At 36.2% G+C, this 14,476-nt stretch overlaps 1 protein-coding gene across 4 annotated transcripts in view; it reads right to left on the minus strand.

Annotated features, from left to right (window-relative positions):
- The window catches only part of spg (dedicator of cytokinesis spg), a 228,643-nt gene that overhangs the window by 29,914 nt on the left and 184,253 nt on the right, over positions 1-14,476 (minus strand). The window contains exon 1 of one of the 4 annotated variants that reach the window (XM_075295080.1): positions 8,516-8,590. The exons of the other annotated variants lie outside the window; for them this stretch is intronic. Within the exon in view, the coding sequence (XP_075151195.1) occupies positions 8,516-8,571 (56 nt within the window). The 5' untranslated portion in view covers positions 8,572-8,590. Of the gene's footprint in view, positions 1-8,515; positions 8,591-14,476 lie in introns of those variants that run through there. 4 annotated transcript variants of the gene reach the window in all.

The following is a 14,476-nucleotide window of genomic DNA, read 5'->3' on the forward strand; positions in this document are numbered from 1 at the left end:
TTATAGTATTAGCATTTTATATGCGCATTTTTGTGAGCATATAAATCATAACGTTCCAATGTACATGAATCTATTAGTACAAGCAATGAAGGCTATTGTCCTATAAGATTAATTACTGGAATAAAGCGCACCTATCCAATTGTGGAGAAATATTCTGGGCATTTATTAAAATGCTCATTTAAACCGCATATTTAAGCTGGAAAAGAATTTGCTAGGAAAACGAATATTCACACACGCACACACATTTTATCCGCAAGCTATGGTTTCCAGCAATCTTTCTTCAAGTTATCATCATCAGTTTCCAAAATTTAAATTTATGTGGATAACCGCTTTGAATTTAAGCATTGCAAACTCCCCCTGCGTATATGAAAGTCATGCAATTGTGGATTCCTTAAGAATCCACAACAACATGCTCACTGCAAGTCAATGAAGCGTTACAAAACCTTTGAGACGCATATTTTCATTAAAGGAATGAGCATCATCAACAGAAGGAACGAGCTACCAGTTACATGCGTTTGTTTGTAACTCCTACTTACTTTTCCCTTTGGAACATTATAGTAAGCAATTTCATCACATAAAAGGATCATCGAAAATATCGTCCTACCGCATATTACACACTCGCACTCACATACACATCCGTAATTGAACATATATCCATTGGGCATGTATATCACTATGGATGAGTGAACACATGACCTATGCATTGACCATTTTCCTGTACGAATCTGGTTAATATGATGTAGTTGAGTATGTACGTAGATCCATAAATGTACATACGGAAGACGTGCCAAAGTCACCATTGCCTTCTGCTCAATTCAACCATATGAATACATAGTATTATGATTTTGTATGAAGGAATCAGCATACACATCTTATATTGGGTTTTGACCATGTTTCTGATGGTAATGATGTTGGAAATCCTCTGGTACCATTGTCATGGTATTACCATGATGCGCAATTTAACTACTGTGCATGGATAGTTTTTATCGTTACTTTTGAGAGAAGACTATTTCGTAATTCGTAATATGCAATATTTTGATAGAGGAGACAAGAGGAACTCCATTCTTTAACAATATGTTGAAACAGACAATTTAATTGGTTATTTAGACGAACAATATATGTATGCTCCAAAAGATTTCTAAATTTTCTTCCGTCGTGTACTCATTATAACTAACGTGTGGCTGATATGTATTGCAAACGACTTCACGTTGCTATCATTTCTAAACCGCTCATCTTAAAGCTGACAGATTTTCATAATGTAAACCTGTGATGGGTACCTGCGCACTGTATAATAATGGGATATGAAAAAGCGGATGTACTGGCTAAGGAGGACGCTCGTGGAACGAATAAGCCTTGCGGACGTTTTTCCTTCGCTGACTGTATGTTTTTACAGGACTCCTGTCTAACAGGATGGACTATGACGAGAACGTTAGGAAAACCAAGTGGATATGGGACGAAAAGATCCGTAGAAATTTCAAAATTCTGATGGCGATGAATAGATAGGAGTTGAGAACTCTAATTGGAATTAAAATTGGACATAACACACTTGGGAAACATATGGTAAGAATGGACCTCAATGATGACGACGTTTGCAGATGGTACATGGACGTGGAAGTCAGGTTAGGTGGTGAACACAGTGGTGAACTTCTCTCTTATCACTGAGTGCTGCCCGATTCCACGTTACGGTCAATGACAATGGACCTCCTTTTTATAGGCGAATCCGAACAGCGTTTCATATTGCAGTGAAACCACGTAGAGAAGCTTTGAAACACTCAGAAATGTCACCAGCATTACTGAGGTGGCATAATCCACCGCTGAAAAACTTGTTGGTTTTCGTTCGAAGAAGGAATCGAACCCACAATCCTGTGTATGCATTGCACCACGGTGGCTCTCAGTTACGTAAGACTCGTACCACTTCCCAAAAACCAAGTGGCTATGGGACGAAAAGAATCCCTAGAAATTCCTAAATTCTGATGGCGATGAATACATAGGAGTTGAGTGAGCCCTTTAATTGGAATTAAAATTCGACATAACGCACTTGGGAAACATATGGTAAGAATTGGCCTCAATGATGACGACGAGGTTTCAGATGGTATCTGGACGTTGAAGTTACGGAAGACTCGTGCCACTTCCCTTGACAGTGTCCAGAATTATCATTTAGAAGAAACAATATACTGGGCACCTTTTTCATTCAGGCTCTCACTGATCTGCGGAAGTGTAGCTTAAGGAACATACTCGCCTTTTCCAGGGTCTCTATTTGGATGTTTTAAGCAACTTTAAGGAAGTTGGATAAATTGAAGTTCCCGAGCGATTTTATAGCAGAGCATTTCAGGATGAAGTGGAGGAAATTATCTTGAAGGATCACAATGGACCTAGAGTGGCCTAAGTGAACATCAATTCGATCCAAGAATTATTGTCATCCCCTAACTTAACCTATCTTGGGAGGTCACCAGCATTTAAATGTTAAACAAAAGATTTAGTTTCTCGTACCATTGCTTACCGTGGTACTGGCAGAGTAGCATCGCGTCAAAAAATCCGGTATCAAGATCAGAAATGATCCGAAAATCGACCCTAAATATAAAGGAAGAACTTAAGAGTTGGGAATTATAGTTCCCTTAAGTGATCGCTCCTTTTAGTTCCGTTCCGCAATAGGAACTAGTTCCTTTTTTTTAGTCACGTTCCCCATGTCAGTGCCTCTCATTTTCTTCTCATAGTTTTGTACACTACGTTTTTATTAACAGAAGAAACAACGAATCGGGTGATTGTTCAACGCACAAAAGGAATATATTGAAATCGGGTTTCATAAGACGCAACAAACATATCTGGCAATAATTTCAGGCCATGTAAACCCTATGGGAGTTTTTCTATTAGAAATTCCCAATAGGTTTACATTGCTCGTAAAATGTTTACGAGAGCATAGTATTACAGAAAAAAGCAATCTAAAAAAGCAATCATTCATGGAAAGAACCAAGGAGCTGCGTCGCTTGCACAAAATACCCAATTTACACCTTCAATAGAACTCTATCGGCGCCTATGGTAGTGGTGTGGGCCACCATAACGGCCGACGGTTGCTCTCCGCTCATATTAATCGATCGTGGGGTCAAACAAGTGCCGAATATTATCGGGAAAATGTCTTATGTTAGAAACAACTGAAGCCCTGGGCAGAGAAACCCTTAAGCTGCAAACCATGGACATTCCTATATGACTCATCAGTATCATCGCAATCAGCTAGCGTCAAGAATGGTTCGGATACGGATGCTCCTCGCTTCATTCCTACCGCACAATGGCCATAAAAACCCCGGATCCCAAAGCATTGGATTTTTGCACCTAGGGGGCATTTTGGATAGTATGGTTGGCACTATAAAATACCAATGTGTCGATCATCTCAACACGGTGCTACAATACCGAAGAGCCACTTTCGTGCAGGGTGTAATATCTTTGTCGGCCATTTTAAGGTCATAATTCATGTCAGAGGTAGCCATTTCGAACAATTCTAAACTGATTATAAATTTTTTGTGTAATTTAAAAAAGGTAATATTATAGCGCTTTACTTTGTTACATTACATACCAGCCACCATGTACGCTCCCGCAGAAATACCAAGCCAGAACTGTTCTCAGAAGTTTTAACGTTGACAATTTCCAAAAAGTGACATTTACACTATAAGGAACCACTTTTTCTCATAAGGAAAAACAAATTAACCCTCTAATGTCCGAATTTTTTTTGCCAGCTGATTAAATATTCAATGTTAACGACACAAAAGCAAGAAAACTAAACAAGAAAAATTTATAGGATAAAGTTCAGTATATTCTGCAAAGCTTCTTGAACAGTTTTAACAGCTTGCAGATTTAACGAAGACCGCCTAAAGGCGGGATTGGGCATTAGAGAGTTAATTAATTTTAATTTATTTTATTTTCATATGTAACTAAGCCTTACAAAGGCCTTAATTAAACCCATTAATTTTCCATTACCTGGTTAAGTCAAAATATTTACAATATGATTATAAAATTAATAAATTTTATAAAATTTCGATTTATATCACATTCAAAATTAACGCTTATATACAATATTTCTTCTCTATATGTTATGAGGTAAAAGTAAGCCTTTTAGATTGCTTCAATCATTTTACTCGGCAACATTGACTCAAGAAGCTGCCGGTTATACGCTAGCGTCGAGTCGTTTACCTGTCTTACGCAAAGACAGAGATAGCAAGTTCCAGTCAAATCAAAGAAGAACCTCAAAATCAACTGAGTTTTCGTTGTTCTTGCCATTTGCTGCCGCTCGTTACTCTGATCTACACCAACCAACAACATTTCAACAGCCATAACGAAGCTGCTGTTCAACGAGAGCCGGAGGTTTGGTATACGATCATTGGGATTGATGATCGTTATAAATGTGTGTATTTTTACATAGCATGCCGTGTATTTTATATGAGTGTATGTACACTACTGGTTCTCCGTGTTGAACTCGCTACTTCTTACCCACTTGTTACACTTACATTAGTTTATGAACCAATGAGGGTAATAAAATTGCCTGGATGTTATACACAACTGGTTGGGACCCTTTATAAAAGAGTAGTGTTGTATGAAATGTTTCTCTTTTAAGAGAAACGATTGTATGTTATCTCTTATAAGGGAGTATAACACTTAACTATAGATACATTTTTGATTACTTCCTTCGTGGTGAAACTCAATTGTATGTGTTTTCCATGACTTTGAGTGGATTATTTAAAATGTTGTTTCTCAGTAGTTGTCGAATAAATTACATTGTGTCATTAGATGTGCTTTAAAATAGTCCAATGATGTTAGAAGTCACATGAGATTTGAAATAATCAACTGCAAATGGGTTATGGTTGACAGGAGATCAGAGTTGCCATCACCGCATTATATTGTAGTTTGGCATCATTCTCATAATGTATATGATTACACGAAAATATCGTGACTCACGAAAATCCTTCTGATTGAAGTGTGATTCGTAAAGTCTTGTGTAGGTTTAATACCGGCCTATACGAAGAAAATTATTTGAGATTTCAGAGTGAACAGCTGTTTGTTGTTTGGTCGATAATAGGATTGAACCCATGCAAGGATTGAACCACTCCGAATATTCGGATATTATTAATAACACTACGCAAAACTTAGTTTTCTCCAAAAACTAGGATGAGTTGATGAGAAATGTTTGGCTATGCTCAAGCGTAATAAACTAGACTTTATGTTATTAAGCTGCATACGATGAACCCTAACAGTTGGCAGGCAAGGTATGTATTTTGGGATGTGCATAGAATAATTTTCTTTGGCTACCTTGAACCTTAGACAGCGAATATTGTATAGTGCTATTGGACAATTTGAAGGACAAAATAATGAAAAAATCGGGCAAAATTCAAAAAGGAGAGACTTGCACATAAATTTCTCAAAATAATGCCAGATGTGCCAAACGTAGTGGAGTACAATCCGGCGAAACCGTTTTTCATTGCACGAGTGGGGCGCGATGCTCACAGACCCTGAGGAATAAACGTTATATAGATTTATTTCAGGCTCAACAAATGATTCCAAATTGGATGGAGAAGTGGATTTCTGAATACTGGAACTTAAAATAGCGAAAATATTGGAACTTAAAATAGCGAAAAGTTTACCTAATTACTGTTGTGTTTTTCAAGCTGAAATATTACCAATAGACGAGGTGGAAAATTGACTGAGAAGCAAAATTCTAACATTAATATACTCAGACTCTATGTTCTTTAACTCTACAACGGTCATAGACTGCCGAAAATCTCTCAACGATATGGCAGAGCAGTACAGTATTCACTTAATATGGATGCGTGTCCACATGAACATACCAGGGAACTCCGAAGAGGATTAGTTAGCAAGGGTATGAGCTGCTTCACATATTCCAGGGGAACTAGAATCTGTTGGTATGCGTCTGGCTAGATGTAAGCTCATTCTGCGTAAGAAGGCTGTTACGATGGCGAATAGGAGAATTCCAAGGGTTTCAACGACGCAAGCAAATATGGCACCATTTAAACCGCACACTACATATGGTAGTGTTTTTAAGACGTCCGATAACACTCCTTATATCTGCTATAAACGGTTGCCGCTTGATAGGAGAGTTTGCAAAAACTATTGGCGTGAAGTATAAAGACTATCTACTGTATGAGCGATCATGATGATCGGGCTGCCACTTTTACCTACGCTTCACCTAGATAATGCACTGTATCGGAAGAACATGCACTGCGTCGGAAAATCCATAAATTTGAAGAAGTTCATCTATATTGCTCCATTCCGAAATCTTTCATGAGCTCAGTGAAAGCAACAGATGATGAAGAGATTATTGAATATGAGCTACTGATCTAAGTAACTTAATTAATCTTTGGAAGGAAAGTGCTGAAGAGAGCAATCACATCAATGAAAGAATCCATGATTTTTCTCTGCAAGATGGACACCTTACCCATTGAAACGTAGCGTCTCATAGACCTTTATATCCATTAGATTTGATATTTTACATCCATAGAAAAAATCATGAACGGCGTGCACGTTTCAAAACGATTCGTGATAAAAGAGAGCCTCTAAAGCAGGCAGCATACCAGACAGGTCTGAACAGGATTCATGAGGATACTGTAGCTGAAGCGGTGAGAAGTTACAAAGTTAGTCCTGTTCTTGGGTCTCGACCACCGCCCACCGTAGGAGACAGACCTCCCACGGCAGACCAGGGTAGTTTTGGCCCAACTAAGATCAGGTAAATGCAGCCGCCTCAATTCCTACTTATCAGTGATTGATAGCAGAGTAGCTGATGTGTGTCCCATCTGTAATCAAGGGTCACATGACACTCGTCAACTTTTCGCTTGCCCAGCTAAGCCTACCCGTCTCACCACCAGATCACTCTGGACTCAACCAATCCTTGTCGCAGAGTTCCTTGATCTGGTTACTAATTGAACTACCAAAGCATAGAACAAAATGGATGAAACTACATTAAAAACTGTTACAACAACAACAAAACGATCCGTTCACGAAATGTCAAACGGAGAACATACGGTGTCAATCTACGATAATCAATCAACTGTAAAATGACACCAAGCGTTGTCAATAGAACAACCAGCGTTCATGATCTGAAAACGTAATGGTTACGAATTTATAAGAAAAAAATCAGCTCCCGTGACTCGAACCTGGATTGTCTGTTTCACACGCGTTAACAGTTGCCTTAGCACATTGCACCACCGACTGAGTTATCATAAGAACGTCTAACAAATATTTTAAGACTTTTCACACCCAAAAAACGAAATCCGTTCATGAATGTGTCCGTCTCACTTTGTTACCGTCCGTTCAGTTTTTCTGTTAGTTTATCATCAGCACGAGAGTTACTAAAGCCGTTGGTGCTTTAGCAACTCTAAACCCTTGTATCCATAGATAAGATAAGTCGCTCTACGACCAGAAAATGTTGAAGAAGCCCAAATGAATTTTCTAATATGTATTTTGTTTTGTGTTTTTCGTAAAGAGAAAATTTCCTCAAAATTAAATTTTGTATATTCGCAATTTTGGTCGCAATTTTATGTGCAAATATAAACTTTTGAATATTTAATTTGATTATAAATTATCTGGTGTATCAAAAATGTTCAAATTGTGGATAAAATAGGAAAATTGTAGAAACGAATCTCAGAGAGAATTTGAAATTATCCATATTTTCTTCGTTTATTCTTCATTTTGGGAACTATCAATCCACGTTTGATACCGATGGGACATCTATTACTTAGTTATCTAAGCTTGTCTCTGATCGTTAAGATAGATTTCTCTTGGAATTTCATACAACATGGAAACTCTATAATCTAAATCTTGTTAAAGATATTGACACATATACAGCGACAATAAGAGATGCCACACTAAAGAGAACGAGTTCCAAATAAAAACAAAAAAAAGCCATTTGTTTTTTTGTATCTCAAAACTTGTTTTTGTATTTCAAGTATGCGTCATCTAAACAAAACACGAATATTGTCTTGTCTCTGTATAGGTGTGTTCAACACCGGCAGCACTACCAACAGCGGCAGTTAGTCAACCGCCGAGATATGCAGAGTATATCGAAATACATAATATGGATGGATGGATGGTTGGTTGGTTGTTTGGTTGAATAAAGGACGGACATGCCTGCCAGTCGGCCAGCATCGATAGTTGGTATGCTTGGACAAAATAAACCAAATTTAAAACCGATATCATGCAAACAAAAGACGAGAAGTTGAAAAACAACGATCGCAATGAAGTTCAACTCCCCGAAAACCTTAAAAGCGGCACGTTTAATGCTCATGTGTGTACACTCATTATATCGCAAGGTAGTTTCAGCATTTCAGAGGGAGCTATCAGCCAAGTGCTGTCAAAGAAGGAGGAGGATACCCCAACCGAAAATGAAACGAACTTACCACTCAAACGAAAAAAGAGACGAAACGATGCCATAAACTTAGCTAAATACCAGCAGCACAGTAGCAGAATGGTAGTAATGAACTCTTCTTTTTTTTTTAAGTCAGTTTTAATTAAGTACCTTTTTAAGTAGACCAGTCGTCGGTTGTGGAGTTTGGTTTGACTCACGATCGACATCCATACACCACTATATAGGTTCCAGTCATGGAATGGAATACCATCGACCAAGAAAGCCAACTGGCATAATAAACCACATAGAAGACTACCGTATTGTTTATAACCAATGGACGTTTATCACTGTATTACGTCAGTTAACTGTTAAACTCGCCCAGTTGTCCATGATGATAGCTTTTCACGGGAATTCAAGAATCTTTCTCTCTTCTAAAAGTTTTTTAAACAATAGCTTAAAAACATAACACACGTGCGACACTCTATTGCAAGTATTCAATTACAAACTTAAATACGTTTTCCATACTCCTCTTCAATAACAATCACCTATATAAACTAAAATAATAACAACAAGTCATTTAAAAGTAACAAATTTTTTTGAAATGCAAATAGAAACTCATATGCATATGGGTTGTGTTCATAGACCTTGTATAAATATTTGTTTTAAACAATAAATAAATGTAAAATGTATGTGCCAATAAAAACAACTAAAACGTTTACAAACTGCATCATTCGTTAGGTTAGGTTCACTCAAAGAAAAAAAAAAGAAATCCATAAAATATGTACACACAAAAAATGTAATTCTTTCCTCTGAAAGGAAATTTTGGAACAACGAAGTTTTCTTTCTTGTTAAAGGGAAGAAATTCTTTATTTAATGTACTCGTTGCCACGTTTGTTCCCAACGAAGTTTATTAGTCTGAAAGAAAACTTTTACAATAATAGAAAAATTCGTTGCACTATAATTACGTTCCTGAGAAAATAAACTGTTTTTGTGTATAGTCATATGTATAATTAATAGAACCATACGGTATCAACATGTAGATAATAGGTTTTGAATTGGTCAGTACTACCAGTATTTTGCGAGATATTGTCCCCAAATTGGGATTCTTTCACCCCGAAGAAATCCCTATTTTTATTATTTCCTCACAAATGGAAATACATTAAAAAATATTTTTTTTTTATAAAAATTGGTATTGAAATTCTCGGAACAACCAAACATTTAAATTTATGCCTGATGAAAAATATCCTTCATTCAAAAAGTATGAAGTCCTTGTCCTGCCAGTTTCCGAGTTCCAGCTTACAGAAAGTCGCATTTCAAAATAGAATACTAGGAGACCTGTGAGCAAAATATTCGATACACACTGTCATCCGAATATAAATTTATGGTTATAAAAAAACTTCGAATTCGTATGTCAGGCAAATCGCCTTTAAATGCTCGAGAAATAAAAATGGGACATCACTCAGCATATATTTATGAATCAATATTTTTTATAAAATATTAAGACCTAGGTTAGGTTAGGTTAGGTTAGGTGGCAGCCCGATGTATCAGGCTCACTTACTATTCAGTCCATTGTGATACCACATTGGTGAACTTCTCTCTTATCACTGAGTGCTGCCCGATTCCATGTTAAGCTCAATGACAAGGGACCTCCTTTTTATAGCCGAGTCCGAACGGCGTTCCACATTGCAGTGAAACCACTTAGAGATGTTTTGAAACCCTCAGAAATGTCACCAGCATTACTGAGGTGGGATAATCCACCGCTGAAAAACTTTTTGGTGTTCGGTCGAAGCAGGAATCGAACCCACGACCTTGTGTATGCAAGGCGGGCATGCTAACCATTGCACCACGGTGGCTCCCTATTAAGACCTACATATATTTGGCTTATCGGACGGCTTTTTCTCCATAACGAATAAAGAGGAGCAAAGTTGTCTTTATGTTTTAGCCATTCGTAGTACTTCTATAAGCAACTCCTTATCAAATCCCCAACTTAAAAATTTCGTCCCCATCCTCGAAAAACTCCTCAATTTGGGGAAAATTTCCCAATACTGGCAACACTAATAATGGCAATCGAAAGGTGGGAAAAGTTGATTCTCGATCATTCGACCTTTAAAAAAAAAAATTGAAGAAGTCATCTTTCGACTATTGCGATTTTTTTACTTCGTCACTTTCGACTCGGTCGTTGAAGTTGGATTAGTTGATTTTGTTCACTATCGAAAAGTTGATTTTCGCATTTTTATACCCTCAACCATAGGAATACCCCCCATCCTATGGTTGAGGGTATAAAAATTATCTTTGTCATTCCGTTTGTAACACATCGAAATATTGCTCTAAGACCCCATAAAGTATATATATTGTGGGTCGTGGTGAAATTCTGAGTCGATCTAAGCATGTCCGTCCGTTTGTTGAAATCACGCTAACTTCCGAACGAAACAAGCTATCGACTTAAAACTTGGGACAAGTAGTTGTTATTGATGTAGGTCGGATGGTATTGCAAATGGGTCATATCGGTCTACTTTTACGTATAGCACCCATATAAACGGACCCCCAGATTTGGCTTGCGGAGCCTATAAGAGTAGCATATTTCATCCGATCCGGCTGAAATTTGGTACGTGGTATTAGTATAGGGTCTCTAACAACCATGCAAAAATTGGTCCATATCGGTCCATAATTATATATAGCCCCCATATAAACTGATCCCCCGATTTGGCTTGCGGAGCCTCTTAGAGGAGCAAAATTCATCCGATCCGGTTGAAATTTGGTACGTGGTGTTAGGATAGGGTCTCTAACAACCATGCAAAAATTGGTCCATATCGGTCCATAATTATATATAGCCCCCATATAAACCGATCTCCAGATTTGGTTTGCGGATCCTCTAAGAGAAGCAAATTTCATCCGATCCGGCTGAAATTTGGTACATGATATAAGTATATGGTCTTCGACAACCATGCGATACCCAGATTTGTCCTCCGGAGCCTCTTGGAGGAGCAAAATTCATCCGATCCGGTTGAAATTTTGAACGTGGTCTTAGAATGTGGTCTCTAACAAACACGCAAGAATTGGTCCATATCGGTCCACGTATGGACTATGTGGTATATATAACGGTGCTAAGAAGTTTTAAGATACCTTGCCATCGGCAAGTGTTACCGCACCCAAGTAATTCGATTGTGGATGACAGTCTTCAGTAGAAGTTTCTATGCAATCCATGGTGGAAGGTACATAAGCAACGGCCTGGCCGAACTTACGGCCGTATATGCTTATTTTGTCCTAGAGTACTTAAATGTAGCTTAGGAAAAGTCTTGGTATGAATTTTGTATCGATGCCGCATCGTTCTCAAACAGGGAAAATAATCAAAACATGGGTTGTGAGCACGGTTGACACTCGAGCCAAAAATAATCCACCAGAATGTGGAGAAAATTTTACCAAAAAACTACCAACAAATTCTATAGAAATTTTGTCAACATTTTTGACAAAATTTTCTACACATATAGAAAATTTTGTCAAAATTTTATTTCTATGAAAAATTTTGTAAACATTTTATTAGAGGTTTGCACTTGACACGAAATTGTCGTGACTCACGCGTGAGTCGTGAATATAAATAAAATAATTTTTCGTGAGTGTGCGTGAGTAACGAATTTCGGAAAAGCACTCTCACGAATATAATCCCTCCCACGGATATAAAACGCTTACGAGTTGAATTCGTTTACACTTTTAGTGATACCTGGGATGTTAAGAGTTTAATAACGCTCCCTATTTTAATCATGATCATGTTTTCAGACACGTCGCTTAGGTAAATTACTCATAAAAATTATTCATGAGTCACGACATTTTCGTGCGTGAGTACAAATTTCCTTTTCGTGAGTGTGCGTGAATAAGATTTTTCCGTCGTGAGTGTGCGTGAGCGTGAGTAAAATATTACTCACGTGCACGCCTCTACATTTTATTGCTATAGAGAATTTTGTCTGAATTTTATTTCTATAGAAATTTTGTTAAAATTTTATTCGTATAAAAATTTTGTCAAAATTTTGATTTCTATAAAAAAGTGTGTCAAATTATATATTTATTACTTCATTTCAATAAATAAATAAATATTTTGACAAAATGTTGATTTCAATAGAAAATTTTGTTAAAATTTTGATTTCAATAGAAAATTTTGTCAAAATTTTATTTCTATAGAAAATTTTGTCAAAATTTTATTTCTATAGAAAATTTTGTCTAAATTTTATTTCAATAGAAAATTTTGTCAAAATTTTATTTCTATAGAAAATTTTGTCAAAATTTTATTTCTATAGAAAATTTTTCAAAATTTTTATTTCTATAGAAAATTTTGTTAAAATTTTATTTCTATAGGAAATTTTGTCAAGTGTATTTCTATAGACATTTTGTCAAAATTTTATTTCTAATGAAACTTTGTAAGGTACCTCTTAGTTGGAGATAAATATTTTGAAAAATCTACCAAAACATCAATAATTCTACCAATCTACCAAACAGTAAAAAATCTATTATTTTTGGTAGAATTCTACCAACTGCGGTAGCCGTGGATGTGTGAGCATTGAAATAGGACTCTATCGAGGGAATGACCTACTTATTCGAGTGATATTTCTGACTTTTCAAAGTTTGGAAACTTTCAAAAGTCACTATTGACTCGGGTGGCAATCCGTGACAAGGCGCGAGTGGGCTTTTGTGCCTCAATTCAGCTTTTAATCGGCCCAATAATTCTTCAGAACACAGCTCTCTTATAGTATGTAGACACAATCATAGCGACTGTCGATAGACGAAAACTTGTATTTATTATGAGAACCCCCAAAAAGGCGCTAAAGAAATTCTCGACGCACAGCGGCGTATCACCACATAAAAAAAATTAAAGTGCTTCCAATGATTCATAGTTTTTGTTTTCTACACTATATTTTAATTTCATTTAAATATCAATTATATATTCCATTTTAATAACCTTCTACTACAAAAAAATTTAAATAAAGTATAGCCGTCCCAATACTTTAAACTTTGTATACCACCTTTTCATCACATCTCCCACAATATCAGCGATTCCCAACCTATTTTTCTTTTCAAAAATGGTTGTGTCTAGAACTACATTATTATTGGTGTTCAATTATGTTCTGTTTCGCGTTTAAATGTACTTAATGAAAATAATTAATTATAAGGCAGATAATGCCTTATGCATATAAGGCCTTTTTTACAGAAAGATGTTAGTTTTATTTTATATATTCAATAATTTAAAAAAAAATATTACAAAAATTAGAAGATTTTCAACTCGAAATTCGAACATAGCCCCACCGAATCTGGGATAGAATTGTTTCCAGCTAAAGTTTAAACTTTTTGAAGGAATTCCAAAAACTATAACCAAATGTTTTTTTCAAATGCTTGTTTTTCTTAGTCCATAATAGGAGTTGTTTGGGAAGCCCTGAATTATATACATATCTCATTTTTATTTGTAGTGCTATTAAAATATAAAAATAACAACAACAACAACAAATTAACATTGCCGACAAAGAAGATAACTTAAAAAACAATCATTATTTACACATCGATAAGCAAAGGTAACAACAGCCATAGAGGCAACATTTGAAAGGAAGTCTATGTGTGGCATCATGTGAAAGTATTTAGGGAACAACATTCATATGTATCCAAATAAGCGTGTTTTTTTAACCCTTGCACAACCGAATGAAAATTACATTTTATTTTGATTTTTGTAGTAAGGCAAAGTCCTTTTAAGCATTTATCTTAATTGAATTGGATTGCATTCAATTTAATTTAATTTAATTTTGGATAGTTACATACATAATTTAAACATTTAAAGAAAACTACCCGAAGGAGTTGATAAATATTGAACAAAGCCAACTCTTGCCAGCTCTTGTCAAGCCAAAAATATCGATACCGTCATCAGACCAGTGTGTAAGGCCCACACAAAGCGCATTTAAAGAAATTTCGTTTAAAGAAAACGAACAAATTTAGTTGCAAATATCTTGTCCTCTGTTTCCTACAAATGATACAACATTTGGGTAGAACAAAAATGAAAAAAAAAATAATTAAAAATACATATTAGCGGCCATGATTCCTATCGGAAAATAACATTTTGATCTTCAAACATGTTTAGGGTGATCATATTACTTTTCT

This window comes from Haematobia irritans, chromosome 1 (genome assembly GCF_050003625.1).
Source record: "Haematobia irritans isolate KBUSLIRL chromosome 1, ASM5000362v1, whole genome shotgun sequence".
Classification (NCBI taxonomy): domain Eukaryota; kingdom Metazoa; phylum Arthropoda; class Insecta; order Diptera; family Muscidae; genus Haematobia; species Haematobia irritans.